Raw genomic sequence first — 23,252 nt, 5'->3', positions numbered from 1 at the left:
CATACGAACTTTATTATCGAATTTCTTTATATCCACGTGTTGGTATTTCCGTGTGCTACAACTTTCATTTAGACTCCATCGGCTAATTCTCATTCTATCTTAGATTTACAAATCTGTATCGAATTCGCCGCGCTCGAAGAGTAGGGACTAAGTTTTGTCCATATCTTTCGCATACGAGCTCCGTTTTCGACTGTCTTTTTATCGTTGAGCTCCTATTAACAATATCACTAATTCTCGTTTAGAATGTTTGAGTTAAAATCGACCAATCTAAAATTTAATTTTCGAGCTATGTACTGTTACACTGAATTTTAGAAAAAATCATAGTTTCTTCAAATGAAGTCAGATTTTGATGTTCTCTATATGCAAGCTCTTGTTTTAATGGATACTATAACTTTCTTTTAGATTACTAAGGATAAAAAGTAATTTCTCAAAAATTTACTTTTTACGATACACAGAGGCAGAGTCATGCCGGTTTATCCGTAAAACTTAAACGAGTCATAACTTCTTCGTTATAAGTCGGAAGTCAGCGTTCTTTATATATCTGGAATCCTTGTCACGACCACTTCAACTTTATTCAATGATATTGGGTCAAATGTTCATTCTATTTTTGTTGCATTTCTTTATTATCATTTTTTATATTGTTATAAGCACATATGTTGCACATAAATCACATAATACTCAAATAATTCCTCTTCAATACTTCAAAATAGGTTAAAATTATTGACCCTAACTAATACATCATTATACTAATTCTTAGACAGAAACACGGGCGTTACATCTAAGGCACCAATACCGACCACTAGGTTATGTATCCTAGTATGTTGGATATTGCTATGTTGTACTAATCTGTAGATTTGTATGATTATCTGTGTTGTTATATGATTTATCTATTGCATATGTCAGCATAGTGAGGTATGGGTTGAGGTTTTACTACTATGCGCGTGAGCCAACAGACCAGGACATTCCTGTCTGATGACTGATTGGGCCGAGACATTCCAGTCCGATGACTGATTGAGTCGGAAGTAATCCAACCCGATGGCTTTGGACCCGAGGGTAATCCAGTTTGATGATTGTGGACCCAGCATGCACGTTTATATATGTTTTGTTGTATGGGATATTTTTGGGGAACCCACTAAGCTTTGACTTATAGTTTTGGTGTTATGTTTCAGGTACTTCTGATGATCGAACAAAACGTAGGTGTGATCATATACATCCTTCATTGATATGTTTTTGTAGATTTTATGATACTATGATCTTGAGATATTTGTATTTGGATATTTGGTTCTTATGACTTGGGTTTTGATTGAAACAATGAATTTTATAAAATTAAGAAAATAAAAGTTTTATTGTGATTTTTAGGATGTTTCATATCTTGTCCATATGCATTATTTCAACTTAAAGACACTAACAGTAATTCCTCAGTTAATCTGAAGGATTGAAAATAAACTAACTGATTTCGGTTATTGTTTTTTTTAATTGTTTCTTGGACCACTTATTGTTTACCATGCCCAGTTGCATAATAACTCGACCAACAAGAAACACAAAAGGCTATAAACATATTCAAAATGGTTCCGAATAAACGAATTTTGATTATTTATCAATAAAATAATTATGAAATGGAGTAAATGCCATGGAATACATGTAACATGAGATATCTGTTTTTTGTTTCTTCTGCCTGTTTTCTTCTATTTGTAAATGTTGATATGTTTGTTATTTTTTTTTACTATATATGTTTTATTAATACAACGAATGCATGTAACATGACAATTTGACCCTCTACTTTTTACATAAAAAATAAAAGTTTGTAATTTTTTTACTGTTCCTATTGAGTTTGATGATATTTTTAGTTGTGCTTGTGTAACCCTTCAATGAATCTTAAATATAAAAAAATAGTGTGTAATGTTTTACACAAGTTCTGGAAAAGTTTGTTATTTTTTTAAAGATTCATGGATCCCACCATGATTTGCATGATTAGTGACTTGACTCTCTCACAAGATGAATACACCATTAAGGTTCCAATAATTCATCTATGGAAACATACTTTCTGGAATAACCCTCAACAAATACGTATGATTGGGATGATTTTGATGGATGAAAGGGTATTTTAATTTTTATTATTTTTATTTTAATTACATTAACATTTCCACATATGTAAGTTATTGTGTGATTATTAAAACTGCTTATTAATTAATATTTTTATTTTTATTTAAGGGTACAAAAAATGAATGCAATGTGGAAAAACAATTTGCATCGTTACAAGGTATATCTTTGGTAGAATATGGTGATTTTTATATTCATAAACCCACGTTAGAGTTAAATTAGGATAATTAAAGTTTGTTGACAGTCCACACAAAATGTATTTCGAGTATACCATAGAGGTAAGTAAATGTAGAGATTTTTGTGGCCGATTTTTTTTGTGCTTTTGCAGTGTTCCAAACACTTTATGAGTAAATGACTTCTTCTAAACAACTCTTTTTACCTGATATATCTTCTACTCACAAATTGGATCGGGTACATAAATTATCCTCATTTTAATTTAAGTTATTTATACCTTAATTATCATCTATCTTATATATATCTAATAAATAAGAATGATTTTGTCACATGTTCTCTCCTAATAATTATATCACATGTTTTTTTCTCATTATTATAATTTTACTTTTTTTTTTCACTTGACAAATTCTGGTATTTTTCCTTTTCTCTTAGTATTACAAAAAAAAGACGACTAAAAAATAAAGTTAGACGAAATATGTACATTGGTTATGTATGATATACATGGAAGGTATTGAATGTAATAAAAGTTGTGCATAATTGTTATACATATTTCTTTCCTTCTTTTTTCACACAAATATTTTATAACAATTCCATAATTATACAATTTCAAATCAAAAGAATTCAAAACACTATGATATCGATCCTTATATTTATATATTGTTATCCTTCTCAAAATCGATTTTGAAAATTATATATAAATAAAACTTCATTCTTATGTTATTGTTAATTGCAGTACTACAATTGTTATCATAGATTGATCATTAATTACATACATTTTTATTTTATTTGTATATAACTATATATATATATATATATATATATATATATATATATATATATATATATATATATATATATATATATATATATATCTTAAAATAGTAAATTTATTCATTATCACCATTGTATTTATGTAAAATTATTATTAAAAAGGTATGTAATTTTTACCACTTTATATTAAAACTTTCTTTAAAAAAAATTGTACAGTACATAGGTCCCACACCTACTACACGTAATAATTATTACATAAAAATACACCACTCATCGGTGTATAGTTTTTTGAAACTCGTTTACCTATTAAAGTTTATATTTACTCATTACTGAGGTCATCAAACTCTTTTTTCACACTCACTCTCTTTATCTACTCTCCGTATACTCATCAAACTCTCTCGTTTTACTCTCCATATCTGAAATACGTTACATTTGTTAAATCATATACATATCCATAATATCCATAAGATGAAAAAGAACAATATTCAATTTTGCATAAGAATGGGAAAGGGAAAAAATGTAATGGCTATTTCTTATAGTTGAAAACCAACAAAGCTAAAAATCGAAGGTCTTATGTGTGTTTTAGTTTTTTATGATCTTTTTTTCGTAGTGTTCTTTAAATTCATAAAATCAATAAAGGGAAAGTTTTGTAAGGATAAAATATCCGAATAATGTGGCCAAGCTTTTGCGTTACTTTTATTTCCTTTTTAAAGTACATAAACAAAAATAGTATACCTAATTAATGAGCTCGACCTCTTATGCATGAGATCAATATTTGGCTACCATTCAATTTCAAACCATATATTTGGCTAAACAATTACAAACCGAAATGGTAACAAGCCAACAAATACAAAACGTTGTAAAAGATCGATAAATATTGGTCGGTTTCTTCTTCAAGGCTAAATGACCTTTACTCTTTCTTGTTTGTAACACATTGCTCATGAAAACGGAATAAAAACAGTCGGGATTACCTCCAAGGAAGATTTCTTAATTGCAGTGACTCCATGACTCTCAGTCATGTCAATATCTTTAGGGGTCATTCCATTAGGAAGTTCCCAGTTGAAGTGGAATAGCAATCTAGCAAGAGTGAGCTCAATAGAGACCAAACCAAAAGCAATCCCAGGACAAATTCTCCTTCCTCCTCCAAACGGGATATACTCAGGGCTTGTACCGAAGAAATCATACGAAGTCTTCTCAAATCTCTCTGGTTTGAAGGTTTCTGGATCATCCCAATACTCGGGATCAGTTCCGCATGCAAGACCATTAACAATTACTTTCATTTTCTTCGGGATATCATAACCACCAACTTGACACTGCTCCATACATTCCCTTGGGAGTAATAATGGAATAGTAATGTGAAGCCTTAGTGTTTCTTTGATTATGTGTTTAAGGTAAACCAAACCATTCAATTCACTCTCTAGCACTGTTTTTTTTCCCTTGAATACTTCTCTCACTTCAGCTTGTGCCTTCTTCATCACATCAGGGTTTTTCATTAACTCTGTCATTGCCCATTCAATTGTCACAACACTTGTATCAGTGCCTCCGATAAGCATATTCTGCAGTAGTTAAAAAAATTATTTAGACACGTTTACAAGATAATCAGATACTCATTATACGTCATTCAATTTATGCTATATTTAATAACCTTGATATCATAATATGTGTATATAAAAGCAACAACACACTTGGGCCAAATAATGAATTAATATTACGTGAGTGTTCACTATCAATAACCACTTACTAAAAAAGTATTCCAGTACTTAATTTGCAGCAAAACATTATTAAAATGTCATAGATATATAGTGGCGTTAGTATATAATATAATTATAAAGTCATGATATATAATCCACCACATGTACGGATTATGGACATACCAGAAAGATGGCCTTGATATTGTTGTCCGTGACCGGGAACCGAAGACCACCACGCTCTTTGATGTTGAAAAGAACGTCAACGAGATCATCTTCCGTAGGTCCAGTTGTTTGTCTTTTGATTCTACGATCCTCAAATATTTCGTTGAAGATTTTATCAAGAGTCTCGTGAATATGATTCAAAGTCGATTTCATTCCAGAAATGACTGAAAGAAAGCTTAACTTAGGAAACAGGTCTGCAATATAAAACCCACTCGATAGTGCCACCACTTGTTCCACCAACTCGATCAATACGTCCTGTTGTCTGCAGTTATTCCCAAACAAACACTTGCACACCACAGTATTATTCATATACATAACCCTTTGACGTATATGTACAGGCTTTCCAACGCTGGATTGAACGACCTCCGTGAAACGATCGATCTCTTCAGCTCGAAAACCCATGAAGGATTGGACTTTTTTGACACTTAAGAGTTCCATGGTGACAATCTTCTTCATTTGTCTCCAGTAATCACTGTAACGACCAAAAGCGATGTCGATGCCTCCATACAACAGAATATCGGCAAGAAGTGCATATGGTCTGCTTGCAAGAGCGAGGTCGTTGGTTTTTAGCACTTCTTCAGCTAACTTTGGGGAAGAGACGACGATCATGGAGATCTGGCCGAGTTGCAGGCTCATGATGGGACCATATTTCTTGGACAAGCTGCGGAAAGCTCGATGTGGCAGTTCTAGACCAATCTGGTGGAGGTTTCCGATGATGGGTAGCGTTGGTGGGCCTGGTGGCAGGTTTAGAGCCTTCGAACTGTTGGATTTTCTGATAAATATGAAGTAAATGGAGATAATGAAAGAGAAAACAATGAGGACGATGGTCATATCGATGGCCATTGTTACTGAAGGAGTGGTGCAAGAGATGATGGGTAAGCTGCGGATATTTATGTACTCAAATGATTAACATGGAGCTGTGTTAAATTGACTTTTCAACGTAGTTCTTTAATAAAATTTTAAAAGGCTCAACAATAAAGTATTATTTCTTATTCGCACGTTATATTCCATAGAAATGCGCTCAATCTATAATATATAATTTTATATAATAAGTTGATATCATGCATACACTAGATATTGTATAATTATTTACACTGAGATATTGTATAATTATATTATTATACTTATAACTTCTACCAAAATGACAATCGTTTCGTTATTTTTACAAATTTAACTTTCGTTTGTCTTAAATTTAATCTTTAGTTTTGTTAGTGTATATTCCAGTTATCTTGTATCTTTGGTGTCCGTTTTGTAATTCCATATAGCTTAAGGTAGTTTTATGTATTTTATACCTTTAGTTTAATTCTCTTTGTATATGTATCTTTGAACGTTCCTTCCTCTCTAAGGTGTATCAAAACTTTTCACAACAAAAAGGGCTTGAAGCCTCAGAGCGTAGGATCCGTTCTTACTCATCCCTCAATCGGTAACCCTAAGCAGATCAATTTCACAACATCGCTCCTTCAAATTTCCGTTCTCAAAATTGGAATTGTTTCACGAAAATCAACTACAAAAAGGTCAAAGATCAATCAACTGTGAAATTATAGAAGTCCTTTCATCCATATCAATTTTCTAGTTCGAAGTGTTCTCATTCAGTAACCATGTTCTTCCTTTTATTTCTCAAATTACATTTTGAATTCAGCTACTTCCACTTCTATACAAACACGACCAATATCTGTAGTTCTTGATGGTACCAACTATGTGATGTGGCATCATCATATGACCATCCATCTATAGTCCCTTGGACTTTACAGTTATGTCACGGGCACAACTACAGCCCCAGTGAAGAACACGGATGAAACAAATGTTGCATTTGCTAAACGGACTAATGACTGTGATATCAAAAATGCCAAAATTTAGGGTTTCTTTAATTCTTCCAGTACTACAGATGTTCATCAACAATTTATTGGCTATACGACTGCAAAACAAGTATGGGATTTATTAGCCAAACGTTTCTACCACTGGACTTTCTCATCAATATCATTTATGGTTTGGATTTCAGAGCAAACCACAACAACCAGATCAATCTATGATTCAATATGTCTCTGATATGCAAGTCATTAAAGATCAACTAAATGTTGCTGCTCCACAAATTTTTGATGAGACAACTAACAAGTTCATATCTTACTTTAGTCAGCTTCATCTCATCACACTGCTAATGGGCATCACTGATAAATTTGAGAATGTACAGGCATCTCTACTTCATCGGCATCCTCTTCCTACACTTGATGCAACTATTCCAGAGTTGATAAGTGAGGAAAGTCGAATTCGTACTCGTTTCCTGGTATCATCTGAGTGTGTGCTACATGTTCCTCTCTCTGGTTAAAAAGGCAAACCACATGATCAAAATTTTGCAACAAAATGGAATACTAGTGAGTGTTCCTTCTGCAAATCACCAGCACATCTACATATCAGTTGTCCTATTCGTTCATGCAAATGGTGCAATGTCAAACACCTAATACATTATGGTTCTGATTGTCCAAAGAATCCTTGAAATATGGATCCTATCGTCCACCCTTCAAAGCAAACACAGTTACTGGATCCAGTACGGCTACAATCGCCACAACATCCAATAATGATCCCATGGAGCTTATACGGAAGAACCAAGAGTTGATTGAACGTATCATGTAAGGTTCCATGGGAACAAATGAACCAGGACCATCTTCAGGTAACATGTGGTTGTTTGATTCCGGTTGTTGCAACCACACAACTCCTTTATCTGCTATCTTTACTACTAAACTACCATCTGATATCCTTCCATTTGTTAGTACCTTTAGTGGCCATGTATCCACTCCCCACCTATCATTACATAATACCGTTTACGTCCCCAGTTTTTCGGTTAGCCTTGTTTCTATTAGTTAACTGTGTGACTCTGGCTCATATGTTCTTTTTTTCTCCCTTTGGTTGTCTTGTGAAGGATCTGCAGACCAAGGAGACTCTTGGAATAGGCCGTAGAGTTGGAAAAATATTTGAAGTCGTCTATCTTCGCCTTCTCGCCCTATCTTCCAATCTTGTTGCTTCTGTTCTTAGTTCTTCTTGTTTTGATACTTGGCATGCTAGACTAGTTCATATTTCCCAGTCTAAACTTAAACTACTAGTTCAATCTGGTTTACTTGGTACTGTTAAAATTGATTTAGTTTCTTCATTATCGTGTAAACTTGGAAATCATCATGCTTTACCTTTTGTTGCAAACGAATTCAAAGCATATGAACCTTTTGACTTGATTCACTCTAATGTTTGGGGACCGTCACCTCATCCCACTATGGGAGGTGCTTGATATTTTGTTATCTTTGTTGATGATTGCACCCATTTTGCTTGGATTTATCTTATCAAAAACAAATTCGAGTTACCACATATTTACACCACTTTTGCAAAAATGACTCAAACCTAGTTTTCAAAACCCATCAAAGTATTTCGTGTTGATAATGCTATGGAATAGAAAGAGTCTTCTCTGTTTTCCTTTTTGCATGAACAGGGTACTATCCCTCAGTATTCATGTCCGGGTACCTCTCAACATAATAGTCGTGTTGAACGAAAACATCGACACATTTCAGATACTATTTGCGCTCTACTTATCTTATCTCAAGTACCTGAACGTTTCTGGGGTGAAGCAACATTTACAGTTGTATACACCATCAATCGACATCCTACACAAATCCTTCAAAACAAGTCAACATGTGAGCTTCTTCATGAAACGTTGCCAGCTTACGATCTCCTTTGTGTATGGGGATATGTCTGTTTTGTTCAGTTACAGTTTCATGAATGCCCAAAACTTAAGCCTCATTCCCATCTTTGTTGCTTTCTTTGTTATGGAATTGAATATAAGGGCTACCGTTGTTGGGGGTCCTATATCCAAACGCCTTCGAATCTCCCATCATGTCACCTTTTGGGAACACAAAATGTTCTCTGTCATTTCTAAATTTCAGGTGAATACTCCTTTAACTAATCTCTTTTTCACAGATATTTCTATCACATTAGACTCACATGAATCTGAATCTCATGATACCGAATGTCCTCCATTCAATTCCTCATCTTCTATTCTAGATGATCAAATAGAACATTCAAGTCCAACTCCACAACCTATTCTCGATACCCATCCCCAATCTCCAGATCCGATCGCCAACCCATCATTGGATACACGGCGTTCTGAAAAGGTAAGACATATTCCCTCTCATCTTCGTGATTTTCACTGTACACCACTTTACTATCACACCATGAACCTTCTTCCTATAAAGAGGCAATGTCTAACCCATTATGGCAAAACGTAATGCAGGAAGAACTTCAATCCTTAAATAAGGATCAAACTTGGGAAATTGTTCCACTTCTACAGGGGAAGTCTCTTATTGGTTCCAAATGGGTACATAAAGTCAAAACTAGATCAGATGGTACGGTTGATAGGTAAAAAGCACGCTTTGTTGCTAAAGGATTTAATCAGGAATATGGGATTGATTATGAGAAATATTTTGCTCTGGTTTCACGTATTACTTCGTTTCTTAGCTTACTGGCTATAATTTAAGCTCCTTGTTGGCCTCTATACCAAATGGACGTTAAAAAATCTTTCCTTAATGGTGATCTTGTTGAGGAAGTTTATATACGTCCCCTAAGTGGTGTTGATCATCCTCCGGGCCATGTTTGTCTTCTTCGAAAATCACTTTATGGTCTAAAACAAGCACCATGTGCATGGTTTGAAAAATTCAGCACCACTATTCTTACTCTTGGATTCTCCTCAAGCCCCTATCCTATGACTTGGGTCTATTCACTCGTACCACAGACATCGGAACTATTTTTCTCTTACTATATGTTGATGACATGATCATTACAGGTAGTGACACTATCGGTATTTTGCAACTAAAACAATCTCGTAGTTCTTGTTTTGAGATGAAAGATCTTGGCAGTCTTCACTACTTTCCGGGCCATGAGGTATTATCTAATTCTTCAGGGATATACTTATGCCAAGCAAAGTATATTTCAAATTTATTTTCTCGTTCGGGTCTTACAGATGCAAAAGTGGTTTCAACACCGCTAGAGCCAAATTCTCATTTGGTCCTTGGGAGTGACAACCCTCTTAGTGGCCCTACTACTTACAGACAACTGGTCAGTTCATTGGTTTATCTTACAGTTACGCGTCCTAACCTTGCGTATGTCATTCATATGGTTAGTCAGTTTATGGTAGCTCCCTCTTCTGATCATTATGCAACTTTTCTTCGGATCCTTCGATACCTCAAGGGTAAATTGTTTCATGGACTTTATTTTCCGTATAGATCATCTCTAGTCTTGAAAGCCTTTTCTGATGTAGAATGGGATGGAGATTTGACTAAACGACGATCTACCATAGGTTATTGATTCTTTTTGGGCGACTCTCTCATATCATGGAGGATTAAGAAACAGTCCCTTACAGCCCACTCAAGTACTGAAGCTGAATATCGAGCGTTAGCTGACACCGCTTAAGAATTAGTCTGGTTACGTTTGGCTTTTATCTGGCATGGGTGCTCCACAACCTCTTCCTACTCCACAGTCTGGTTACGTTGGCTTTTATCTAACTTTTATCTAGCATGGGTGCTCCACAGCCTCTTCCTACTCCACTTTGGCTAACTGATTCTTTTTGTTCGTTCTATTACACTTTGAAATCTTTTCAAGGTTTTAGGATTATGATTGATCTTACAACCATATTTACTGAACCATCAGAAAACCATGACGAATAGACTTATCGTCCTTTGTGGTGGACCTAAATAGTCCACATCAATGTGTACTAGATCCTTTAGTAATTCACTTGATTCACATAATTCATGATCTTCCAACGATCAAGATTCTTATACATCACACAATTCGAATTATATGACTCCAAGTTTCTAACCAACTGAAACTTGGCTGATGAAAATTCCTTTTCACTCGGTCAATCATCACATTGCCACAAACGATATAGTTAAGAACCAAATCTAATTTAACATTGATAATAATAGAAATATAACCACCAGTTTTCATAAATGTCATTACAAGGAAATGTAAATAAATCAAAACTCACTTTTATTGATAATATACAGAAACGTTTGTCCTTACAATGCAAATATATGAAAACTATGTTTATAGATATTCCCTAAGCAATCTATTAATCTATCATTATTCCTATGTAGCAGCTTCCAAAATGTGATCATCGAACCATGCGACCGAAACCCATCTCTCACGATCAGATTCATCTTACTCTTCTTAAGCTTCCTTCTTTCTTTTAGATCCTGAAAAAACATCAAAATGTGACTATCACATCATGTATTAAGAATCTATGAATAAGAACTTAATAAAATAGAGTTAGATAGTGGATGTACCTGAAGTAGAGTCACACGAATTGACTTTACTAACTTTGCGATGTTTTAGGTAGTCAGGGCAGCTTTGCATCCAATTTCCTTACAATCGGAAATAGAAACATATGGACCTTTCAGGAATAGCACATGGAACTATCTCAGAGTTAGATTTTCTCTTTCCCATATGGTCAAATGGTTTGACCTTGGCCAATCCCTTTCCATTAGGAAGAGAAACCTTTTCTAGACTACCAATGTTGCCATTGTCAATGTCCAAAGAAATTTAGGAGGCAGATCCTTCAAACACATTTGCTCGATTTGTGCTTGTAAGCATTTCTGCTTCAGCAACATTCAACATATATGTCAGATCGATTAGGGTCGCGTTGTCGTCCTTTATATAATAGTCCTCGATGAACTGACTATATGACTCAGGAAGCGAAAGAAGAACTAATCAATGGCTATCTCCCTTGGGAAAACGACATACAACATCCCCAATCTGTCAATGTGCGATTTCATATTGAGAATATGTGCACACATAGAATTTCCATCTTGATGTTTTCTTGCCAATAGGGCTTAAAGTGACTTCGTATTTTTCAGCTTGAAGAAAACGTGGTTCAGGGAGAATTACTAGAGGAGGTAGAGAAAGAGTTGGAGAAGCATGATTTCCAGTCCCACCATTGCTTGAAGAATGGAACATTCTTTCACCTTGATCAACATGTGGAAGATCACCATTAGAAGGAAAAACATTTCCAAAAGAACGAGGAAGACCATTGTTGTTGGAACCCGACATCTATAATAGGAGAAAAGAGAATTCAATTTAGTTGATTTTAATCCTTAATTATTAACCCAAAATTTAAATTAAGGCTACAATCCATATTTTTTATTCGAATTCTGAAGAGGGATTCCATAATCAAATTCGTATCTATTTTAGGTAGGTAAATCATTTACCAATTTCAGTCTCATGAAACTCCTAGATCTTTGAGATTCATTGAACTATTCAATGACATGTTTAATCTCGATTATGCTCTCACTTTGTGACTGGGATGCCGATGATCACAAATGACATGTGAATAACCATGCAAATTAGATTGGTACTCTCAATGTCATTTATCATCTGAAATTAATGTGTTGATTAACCACACGCGCTCCATTAATTCAATGATAATTTACGAGATACTCATTGCCAACAATATTAGTTGGTGGTTGTCGAGGCCAACAAAATTAATAACCCAATATCTTTTACACTAAAATAGTGTATAGTGGTAAAGGGGTTGAATCCACGGAGATTGATTCACTTTTATAACTCTATGAAAATCTCTTTGCAAAAATACTTGTAAAATGACAATAAAAGTAAAAATGGGGGTTTTGGTCTTTTGAAATACTTGAAATATACTATAATTAAACTAAGATTTAAATAGACAATTTCAACAGAAACAAGGGTTTGATGTAAAATCAATAAGAGAAAGATGGTTGACATAAGGTTTCCTCACTCTGACTTTTGATGAACATATCATTAAAATCCAATGGTGTAATACTTTTTTAAAATCCTTAATTTGGCTATAGTAATCCAAGAAGCTTGAGATTACCTAGACTCTTCTTAGTTATTAAAATGGTTAGAAAAGCTCATAACAATTTCCTTAGTCAAAGTCATAATTTCCATTAATCACATAATAGTGAAAGTCAACTAGCATTAAGAACCAAAAAGTCACCAAATCCAAGAGGAGTCAAATGCTTTCACTATAATGTTGGAGAAAATGTTTTTATGATTGTGTGAATCAAAAGTAACATAAAAATCATCTGTTGCTTGCTAATTTGATGATCATTTACTTAATCAAGAAATTAGCCAACTAATCACCACAAACATATTTAAACTCTTGAATAAAATCATATAATTAGTATTAAGATGTTAAAACACAAAACATTCTCATAAAGATTCAAGAACTAGTTCATGGAGTCTTCAACATTCAACAAAAGTCAAAGGATTTCACCAAAGTCAACCAAGTTTTGTTTAGCCAAGCATGGCTAAACTCAAGGAAACAAAGTAAGTAAAGATTGTACAAAACATTTTACAGGATTCAAGAGCAAAATAATGAAGTTCTTGAGGGTTCTTCTCCTTCAAAGTCTCCAAAAACTCCAGAGAAAAAAACTCCAAAATCGGATGTGCAAAAATTGAGAAAAGTGGCACACCAACCTTCCCCATATAGACTTCCAATTAAAATCCCGAAATTTCCCCTGCAGGAATCCACACGGGCCACGTGGAAATCTTACGCGGGCCGCGTAAGAGTAATGGAGATTTGAGCTTCTTCAATTGTTGGGCCTGCACAACTTAGTTCATTAGCCCAGTTTGAGTCCAATCAGCTTCTAGCTTATTTTTCTTCAAGTTCTCTTCAATTCAATTTGAGCCTAATTTGTCTTCTCCAAATCACCCATAGTTTGCGTATTCGCCCGATCATCGATTCCCGCACGCTTGAAAATATTCTTCCATCATTGTTTAATTAAGAGGCCATCTTCTTCCTTGCTCCATCCTTCTAAAGCCCATTTTATGCATCACCTCCACTAGATATTAAGCCCAAAATCCTTGTTGTCCTCCAAGTCCAACCGCTTTCCATAAGTCCCGAACATTCCCGCTCCGCTAGACTCCAAAAACCTGCAATTATGCTCACGAAATTCGAAAGTACCCGAAAGTGGTCATAAAATAACAAAAATGATAATATGCATGAAAATTAACTAAAATATTAATGAAATACACTAAAATAAACAAAAAGAAGTAAATAAAATAAAACTATCAAATCACCTCAAGCTTGAACCTTACTTTTCCTCAAGTAAGACAAGACTATAATGAACTCGAGATGAACTATCCTAAGAAAAATAAAATGCATGGATATAACTGTGGAACCTGATCACAGTTGGTCAACATGGTCAGAATTGATCTTGCAATTATCTCACAAATTTTCCATCCGATAACAATGGAACCATAAACCACAGCTAGAATAACTCCTCTAGGTGAGTAAGGAGGGATGGTCAGTCGCAGCTCCAATGGAACATGCATACAATGAAGAACATATGTAGTAAGGAGAAAGCAGTTAGATGGGCGAGTATAGATCTCTTCTTTAAGTTTACACTCTTATCGTGAAAGTTGCATGATCTCACGTTTGTCGGCCACTCTCAAGTGTGATTGTGTTTCATCACTCGGGCACCGTTGTAGGAATCAGTTCACATAGTGTTGGCCCAAACCTCCTGTACATCACCAATTTTCCAAAAAAAAAAACAAATCGATCTATATACAATAAAACAAACCTATATAAATGAATATCAAACGCTAGGTGACCAAAATGTAGGAAAATTTGTTCAATAACTGAACTGGTCACCCATCTAAACTAATCACAGCTTAAAATTGTTTTTTTTATCAAGAAAACTTTTTGACTCAAAATTTGGTTCCCAAAAGTATATAAGTGAAAATGACCATATGTGGAGCATAGAGATGTAGTTTCCTTTTCAAACTTGAGATTTTCTAAATATAATGAAAATGCCCAAAAGGGGGCAAAAAGACTCTCTAAAATTCTAATGAAATCGCAAAAAATAAATATGATGATGTAAAGAGACCGGATATGGATTATACTCGGAGACAAGCACCAATGCTTCATCCTAACGGTTCAAACATGATCAAGTGTGATCCTGTCAGCGGTATAGACAACAAGGCTAAAAACATCCATTTTTATAATATATCATATAGTTGTTAGTATTACATTCATAATTCTTCATGAAAACTACTTGGCCATGATCACTTACCCCTCTAAGCTCCAGCAGTTGATCCTAAGTATGAAGTCCCAAACTGCAGCCTAATGGCCCCGGTTCGATGTGTGAGATAACAACAAGATCCTAGACCAATAATGATACAATAACTATGAATGAGAATAAACAGACAACAAAAATGCATGCATGCTAATTTCCTAAGCTAAATGTTATGCAAAAAAAAAGTGGAAAAGAAGAAAATAAAATCTTTTTGGAATTTTATAAAATAATAAAAAAAATGAATGAAAATTAGCTTAAAACTAAAATGTGATGCAACCTAACTAAAAATGCATGAGAAAGTAAAAAGGAAAGGAAATGTCCCACCCCAAGCTTAAGAACAAGCATTTTCCTCAATGCTTAAAGAAAGGGCAGAAATGACCTAAATCGGAAGGTCGGGCAGTGGAAAGTGTCTGTGGCAATAGTGGTAGTCCCACATGTATTGGACCTGATGGGATGTAGGTGGGAATGGCTGCTCCAACCTATCAACTCGGGTCACCACATCCTGAATGGCTCGAGTGTTCTCCTGTGTCTGAGTGTCGATGACCTGAATGGTGGAGAACATCATGGCGAACTGGTCAAAGAATGTAGGGGGGAAATATAATGGGATTACGTGTCCCCCCTGCTGCTGCGGCTGATACTGGGGCTGGTCAAAATGTTGTGGAGGAGGCTGAAAATGGTCATCAACATGACCTACAGGTGAAGGTGAGTCGAATAGAATGATCCATTTCTCGGGATCGATGGTTCAAATGACCTGAAATACTCATGAGGGAGAATAAGTTACGGTTGACCATCAAGATTCCATATGTGACCATCAATCCAGTCGCGAATGATTAGCATTCTTCGGAGTGTGTTGATGTCAAGATGAGAGGGGCTAGATGCTTTTTCAAATGAAAGGGTGGAAAGATGAAGTTGAAGAGGGGGCCTAGATGCAATGAGTGTGATCAAGCCTCCAATAAAAATGTCCCCAATGTCCTTGGTGGTGAGATTGTAACATTTTTCGAAGAAGAATGTTGCATAATTTGGGCTAGGTCCATTTTCACGAGTCATGCACCAAAGAAAAAGTAATTCAACTTTAGAGATTTGACCCACTTTTGAGAAAGCAAAAATGGTGCATACAAGGACTCGGTGGGCTAGACGCAAGCATGGATGAATAATTGAGGAATCCTTAGATGAAGATGATGAATACTGTGGTTTGTAGGTAATTTGTTGCCAAAAGTGGTGCTCGTTAAAGACTATGGGCCAAGGATCCAGTTGGGAATGCATATGGTCCACCGAGGTTCCTATTAGAGCGTTCACGACTCAAAATGGCAATGATCTATTTTCGCCTAGCATTTGGAAAGTTACGGTTTTCGTTTTGTCATCAGCTTTGAATGTGGAAAAGAATTCTAAGTTTGGCTTAACGTAGTTGGCTGCACAATTATGAAGGAATTGACCCCCAACCAATGTTGTCAAATAGCGCTTGAACTCCTTCAAGCACCCCGATATCTTCAAAAGAGTCTCTATGGAGGAACTTTTTCGATTTGACTTGGCGTTTATTGGAAGTGAGGAATTCATATGTTTTGCGTTTTTCACGATTTAACAAATGAAATGGGGGGGGGGGGGGTCCTTGGATTTTCTTTTTGATCCACCTTTAGATGAAGTAGGTCCGGTTCCAGCTTTTGTGTGCTTAGAAATTTGACACGGGACAAAACTTTGACAATAATGATTCTCAAATCACACTAAAGACCTCACTGATGACAACACAATTCCAACAAGAAACGGGTATTCAACATGCAAATATTCAAATGAAAGGAACGAGTGTACCCATTTTGTTTATAACTAGGATGGATTATGGAAGCAGAATTAGAACCACCAAAGAGATTCTCCATCGCAAACCCCAAGCTTATGATTTTTCTCTGTGTGTTATGTTTGAATTGCTGGAACAACCTCAAAACTGTTGGATTTGGTGTCTAAGCCCATAACTATAACCGGTATGTACTTGACCCGATTGTAGCACGGTCCTTTTGGGTTGCCTTCACCAATGCAATTTGATAAGATGAATTTTGAAAATAAGGTTATTTATGTTTTATTAATATATTACAAGTATAATATATTAATATGGAATTATTTAATTAGTATTGATTATGTAAATCAATCATTCTTGTAGTGTGGGCTAGTGATCCATGATTATGGGCTAAAGTAATCCATGGAGGTTAAACCCATGGAGAAGGACAATGTGGAAAGTCATGAGTTATTAAGGTTTACCAAGTGTAACTATAGCATGTCCAACACTATAAGTAGAACCCTCCATAGACCAAAATCGGTTGCCTCTTCCCTTTGAGATAAATAGATTATTCTCTTCAATCATCCTCTTGCATATTGGTGTTTGTGAACCATTAGAGGCATCACACTTGAGGTGCTCAATCTTTCAAGGGTCAAGAACTACAAGTCCTTCAAAAGGTATGTCATCTAACTAGATGTTTTATTCAGTTAGCCATTTGTATGCTAGTTACAACAATGCTTTGGAAAAATTAAAAATATGCATGTATAATAGAGAAAACATAGATCCAAAGCATTTAGGGTTGCATGTGCACCATAGGAGTGTTATAGTGCTCAAAACCCAACAGTGGTATCATAGCCTATGATTGTTTTCAATTATAATTGATGCTTACTGGTTTTTCAAAGCTGAAAAAGTCGAAAATTTTGCCTCTGACTGGTGAACTCGCCGAGTACATGAACAGACTCGATGAGTCCACTCAATAATAGAGCAACTCGTCGAGTCCAGTTCATGTACTCGACGAGTTGGAGGCTCCTTGTGCAGAATTTCGAGTTTCTTGGCCTGGTTTGGATTTAGAACACTAGCACAAGCTGTTTTGGATCATTGGAAATGTTTTTTTTATGATATGGTAGTGCTTGTACTCATCCAACCACAAGATAATTGTCAAAGTTTTAAAATAATTGTTTTTTATATGATAAACAAAATTGCTTTCAAATTGTTGACTAGAAATTATCTTGATTATGAGTTTAGTTAAATCATAGATTATATGATAATTTTAGTTGTTAGAATAATGATCTAAATGCATTTTAATGACATCCATAACTTGTCCTCAAGTTGTGGAAAATGAAAGGTCTCTTCATTAAAATCAAATAAACTCATAGGTTATGAATGTGAAGAGTTTTGACAAGTTTCAAAACTTGCCCTCAAGTTTTGGAATTTGCAAAGTCTCATTAAATGAAACCTTAATTCCAAACCCTAGAGTTTTAAAAGTTAAAATTCAACCCTTATACTTTATAGTATTACCAGTTTAATAATATATATGTATAAGACAAAGTCGGTCTTACAGTTAGTAGGCCTCATTCACGAAGCCGGTCTATGACGGGGTATAAAGTTACTGCCTATAAAATGGCAGTTTAATGGGTGTCCACTCTCACCCACCGCTTCCTTGACTGGTGGGGGGTCGTTAGCCAAACAGGTAGGATAGAACATTAACTCTCACTCATTAAAAATATAATGATAAAAAAATATAAAATAAATCAACTTTTATTAAATTCCCAATCTTAGTTACTTTAGGAAAAATGTGAAATGGTGCTAATCCATGAAATTACACTTTGCACATTTTAAGTCGTTAGTGGAGTGTGTGTGGTTAACCGGCACAATAATCCGGGACTGACAATGTATGACAAAGGGTAACTTGGTGTTAATCATAGATCAATGGAGCGTGTGTGGTTAACTGGCACATTGATTAGGTGATTTGTAACTTTGGGTGTACCAAGCTAATTTGCATGGTTATTCACTCCGTGTTTGCGATCCTCGGCATCACAGTCACAAACTTGAAGGGCACAATCGAGATTTAAACATGCCATTAAAAAGTTCAATGAATCTCAAAGATCTAGGAATTTCAAATCCAATTAAAAATTAATAATCTATTTCATTTTTCATGGTGGAAATTGGTAAATCATCATTTACCTACCTTCAAATATTTTACATTTGGATTACGGCATCCCTCTTCGCATTTGTAGAATATTGTGTTGGGTCCTAGCCTTAATATTTCAGATTGGGTGTAATATTAATGATTATCATCTAAACTAAACTTTGTTCTTCTTCTTTTACATATATATATCCCAAAAAATGCTTCCAACCTAATCCCTTCAGGCTCTTTCTCCCTCATAAAACTATGTGGGAGGGTCATTTTCGATGGCTCGAACTTCAATGATTGGATTCGAAACATCAGGATGGCTATTTGCTATGAGGACAAAGAATATGTCCTTGATAAAGAGCTAAAAGAGATTGATGTAACCACTACGACTTCTGAACAAATTGCTGAACACACTACTCATGAGAGGGATGCGACTAAGGTGTCATGTCTAATGATTGCAACCATGACTGTTGAGTTGTTGAAGTCCTATGAGGACTACTACCCCTCTGAAATGTATCATGACTTGATGGAAAGATACCATCAAAGTGCTTGGCAGGAGAGGTATGAGATCATTGCGTCCATGATCACAACCAAAAAGAAGGATGGTGAACCCATCACGGCCCACTTGCAAAAGATGTAGAGATTCATGGACCCCTTGCTAAAATTGAATGTCAATTTTGATGAAGCGTTGTCAAAAGATATTATTCTACACTCTTTACCTCCTTGTTATGATAAGTTTCGTATGACTTATCATATGAACAAGGAGGAGGTCACTCTTAGCAACCTTCAAGGCCTTCTTAGGACTGTAGAAAGCAATCTGAAAGGCAAGTCGGTTATGTCTACTCCTACTACTAATTTTCCCCTATTTTGGCAATCGGACATGGGAAGGGAAAGAAGAGGAAGGCTCTCTACAAGAGCCGCAAGGGAAAGTCTCTTGATGGTTCCCCTTCAAGTGGGATCAAAGTTGGTTATGCCAATCCCTCTTCCAATCCGAAGGAAGCAGAGGGCTTCTACTGTCATGAAAAAGGGCACTGTTAATTCTAATAACTCATCAGTCATCACATACTAATTCTTGGGTCCTTGATACAGGTTGTGGTATTCACATTTGTTCTGACTTGCAGGGACTAAAAAGAAGTAGGGATGTGGAGCACAGGAAGATAAACTTAATCATGGGAAATAGGAAAGTTTCGTCTGTGACCAAGATTGGAGTTTATTCTTTATTGCTTAGGAATGGCTTAATTTAGATTTGGATAATTGTTGTTACTTGGACGATATGGCGAGAAATGTTAGTTCATTTCACAGTTTGTACAAACAAGGTGTTACCTTTTCGTTTAATAATGAAAATGGCGGTATTTATGCTTATTGTAATTGTGTATTTTATTTTGAAGCATTACCTTGCAATGATATATATGAAACTGTGATTATTGTAGATAATTTAGGAAATAATGTGTTGAATATTGATTCTTCCAATGATTTGGATAAATCATGCTTGTGGCATTGTCGTCTTGGACATGTCAACAAGAAGCGCATAGCCCAACTCCAAAAGGATGGAGTTTTTGAGTCATTCGACTTAAAATCGGATGACACTTGCGAATCTTGTTTACTTGGAAAGATGACCAGGTCACCCTTCACTAGTACTTATGAAAGGGGTGAAGGTCTATTGGATCTCACACTGATGTGTGTGGACCATTCAGAACCACCATAAGGGATGTTAACCGCTTCTATGTGACTTTTACTGATGATTGTAGTAGATATGGGTATATTTACTTAATCAAGAATAAGTCTAAAACCTTTGAAAAGTTCAAAGATTTTAAGCAAGAAGTGCAGAATCAAGTGGGAAGGAAGATAAAGATGCTGCGATCCGATCGTTGAGGAGAGTATCTTAGTATCGAGTTCCTTGACTATCTTAAGGAATGTGGAATTGTTTCGCAATTGATGCCACCTAGTACATCACAGCCTAATGGTGTGGCTAAGAGGTGCAATAGAACCTTAATAGACATGGTTCGTTCCATGATGAGTCGAGCTTTGTTACCTATCTCATTCTAGTGGTATGTCTTAGAGACTGCTGCTCATATCCTTAATCTAGTCCCTACCGAAAAGGTTTCCAAAACACCTCACGCGATGTGGACTGGGAAAGTTCCCACATTAGATCACATCAAAGTTTGGGGTTGCGAGGCTTTTATAAGAAAATAAACTAAGGACAAGCTCGAATCTCAAAGTGAGTGATGTATTTTCATCGGCTACCCACATAAATCCTTTGTATATCTCTTCTATAGAACGAGTAACAATGTTGTCTTCGTTGCGAGGAGAGGAGTCTTTCGCTAGAGAGAACTCATAGACCAAGGAAACAGTGGGAGGAAAATTGACCTTGAAGAGCTTCAAGAGTCAAGTAGTGAAGGAACCTCAAACACTAGCAATCAACCTGAGGAGGAATATCCATTTGATCCAATTGATGATAGCTTACCTCTAAGACGTTCAAGTTGAGTTAGAAATACACCTAAGTTTTATGGTTTCCAAATTACTATTGAATGTGATACATTTATCAGTGATAGCACACTGGTAAATTTAGTTGAACCTAACAACTACAAAGAAGCCATGGCAGGCCCCGAGTCTGCAAAATGGAAAGAGGCTATGGACAACGAGATTTTGTCCACGTATGACAATCAACTTAGGAGCTTGGTTGACAATGTATCGGGTCGTAAGATAGTCGGGTGCAAATGGATCTTCAATAAGAAGACCGATATGGATGGGAATGTACACACATATAAGGCGCGACTGGTTGCGAAGGGCTTTACTCAAAGTCCAGGAGTTGAATATGATGAGACCTTCTCACCAGTAGTGAAGATTGAATCTATAAGGGTTATGTTGGCCATTGTTGGATTTCATGACTATGAAATATGGCAAATGAATGTCAAAACCGCTTTCCTTAATGGAAAGTTGGCTGAAGATGTTTACATGAGTCAGCCAGAGGGTTTTGTCAATGCAGAGTACCCTAATAGAGTGTGTAAGGTTGAGAAATCCATTTATGGATTGAAACAAGCATCTCGCTAATGAAATCTTTATTTTGATGAGAAAGTCAAAGAGTTTGGATTTTCGAGAAGAGGGGATGTGTCATGTGAATATGTCAAAGCTAGTGGGAGTATAGTGAGCTTTGTGGTATGATATGTAGATGCCATACTGCTCATAGGAAATGACATCCCAACCTTGCAGGTGGTTAAGTCCTGGCTTAGGAAGTTTTTCGCTATGAAGTACCTCGGAGAAGCTGCTTATATCTTAGGGATAAGGATATTGAGAGACAGAAGTAAAAGGCTAATAGGACTTAGTCAAAGTACCTACTTGGACAAGGTGTTGAAACGTTTCAGCATGGAGAACTCCAAGAAAGGTGACTTACCTATCCAACGCAATGCCAAACTGAGTAAGAATCAGAGTCCGAGTATAGAGGCTGAAATAGCATAAATGAGTCATATACTATATGCTTCCGCAGTTGGTTCGATCATGTATGTTATGACTTGTACTCACCCTGATGTGGCCTTTGCTTTTAGCATGGTTAGCAGATATCAAGGGAATCTTGGTAAAGCTCATTGGACTGCAGTTAAGAGCGTTCTTAAGTACCTGAGGAGGACTAAGGATTGGATCCTTACCCTCGGTGGGAGTGATGACTTGAGAATGACAGGTTATAGCGACGCCAGCTTCCAAACCGACAGAGATAATTTCCGCTCTCAGTCCGGCTGGGTGTTTACCCTGAATGGTGGAGTACTGACATGGAAAGTTTCCAAGTAGGAGACTGTAGCTGATTCAATGTGTGAATCAGAGTACATAGCAGCAAGCAAAGCATCAAAGGAGGCGATATGGTTAAAAAACTTCATCGGAGACCTTGGAGTCATTCTATCCATAAAGGAGCCTATGGAGATATTATGTGATAATGAAGGTGTGGTTGCCTTAACCAAGGAACCGAGAGATCATGGTAGATCCAGGCATATCGAAAAAAAAAATACCACTTCATACGACATCAGGTAGAAGAAGGACACCTCGTGGTAAAGGGGATATCGTCAGAGGACAACCCAACAGATCCTCTTACAAAAGGACTGACTAGGTTTAAGCACTTGCAGCATGCGAGGAGCATTGGGCTAAAGGACGATATTAGTCTTAGTAATTAGATAAATCGAAACTTGTAATAGCTAAATTGTATCTGACATTTGATGATGAATAAAAAGGGTTTTATTTATAAGTAAAGTTACTTTCTTGTATCAATTATTTACTATTGTTTCACTTTGCATGTTTTGACTTCCAGAATAATAAAATTATGATTATTATTA

General features: G+C 35.9%; 1 protein-coding gene across 1 annotated transcript; it reads right to left on the bottom strand.

Annotated features, from left to right (window-relative positions):
* Nucleotides 1-3,717: 3,717 nt before the first annotated feature.
* Nucleotides 3,718-5,829, bottom strand: LOC111891164 (cytochrome P450 Tp9025). The gene is made up of 2 exons (XM_023887247.3): nt 4,920-5,829; nt 3,718-4,601 (listed from the first exon to the last, which is right to left on the bottom strand). Exons 1-2 carry the CDS (start codon nt 5,799-5,801, stop codon nt 3,984-3,986), a joined length of 1,500 nt encoding a protein of 499 aa, XP_023743015.3. The 5' UTR covers nt 5,802-5,829; the 3' UTR covers nt 3,718-3,983.
* Nucleotides 5,830-23,252: the final 17,423 nt, after the last annotated feature.

Source organism: Lactuca sativa, chromosome 7 (assembly GCF_002870075.4).
Source record: "Lactuca sativa cultivar Salinas chromosome 7, Lsat_Salinas_v11, whole genome shotgun sequence".
Classification (NCBI taxonomy): domain Eukaryota; kingdom Viridiplantae; phylum Streptophyta; class Magnoliopsida; order Asterales; family Asteraceae; genus Lactuca; species Lactuca sativa.
Note: the sequence above shows the minus strand (reverse complement) of the source record. Positions and strands in the feature narration are given on the sequence as shown.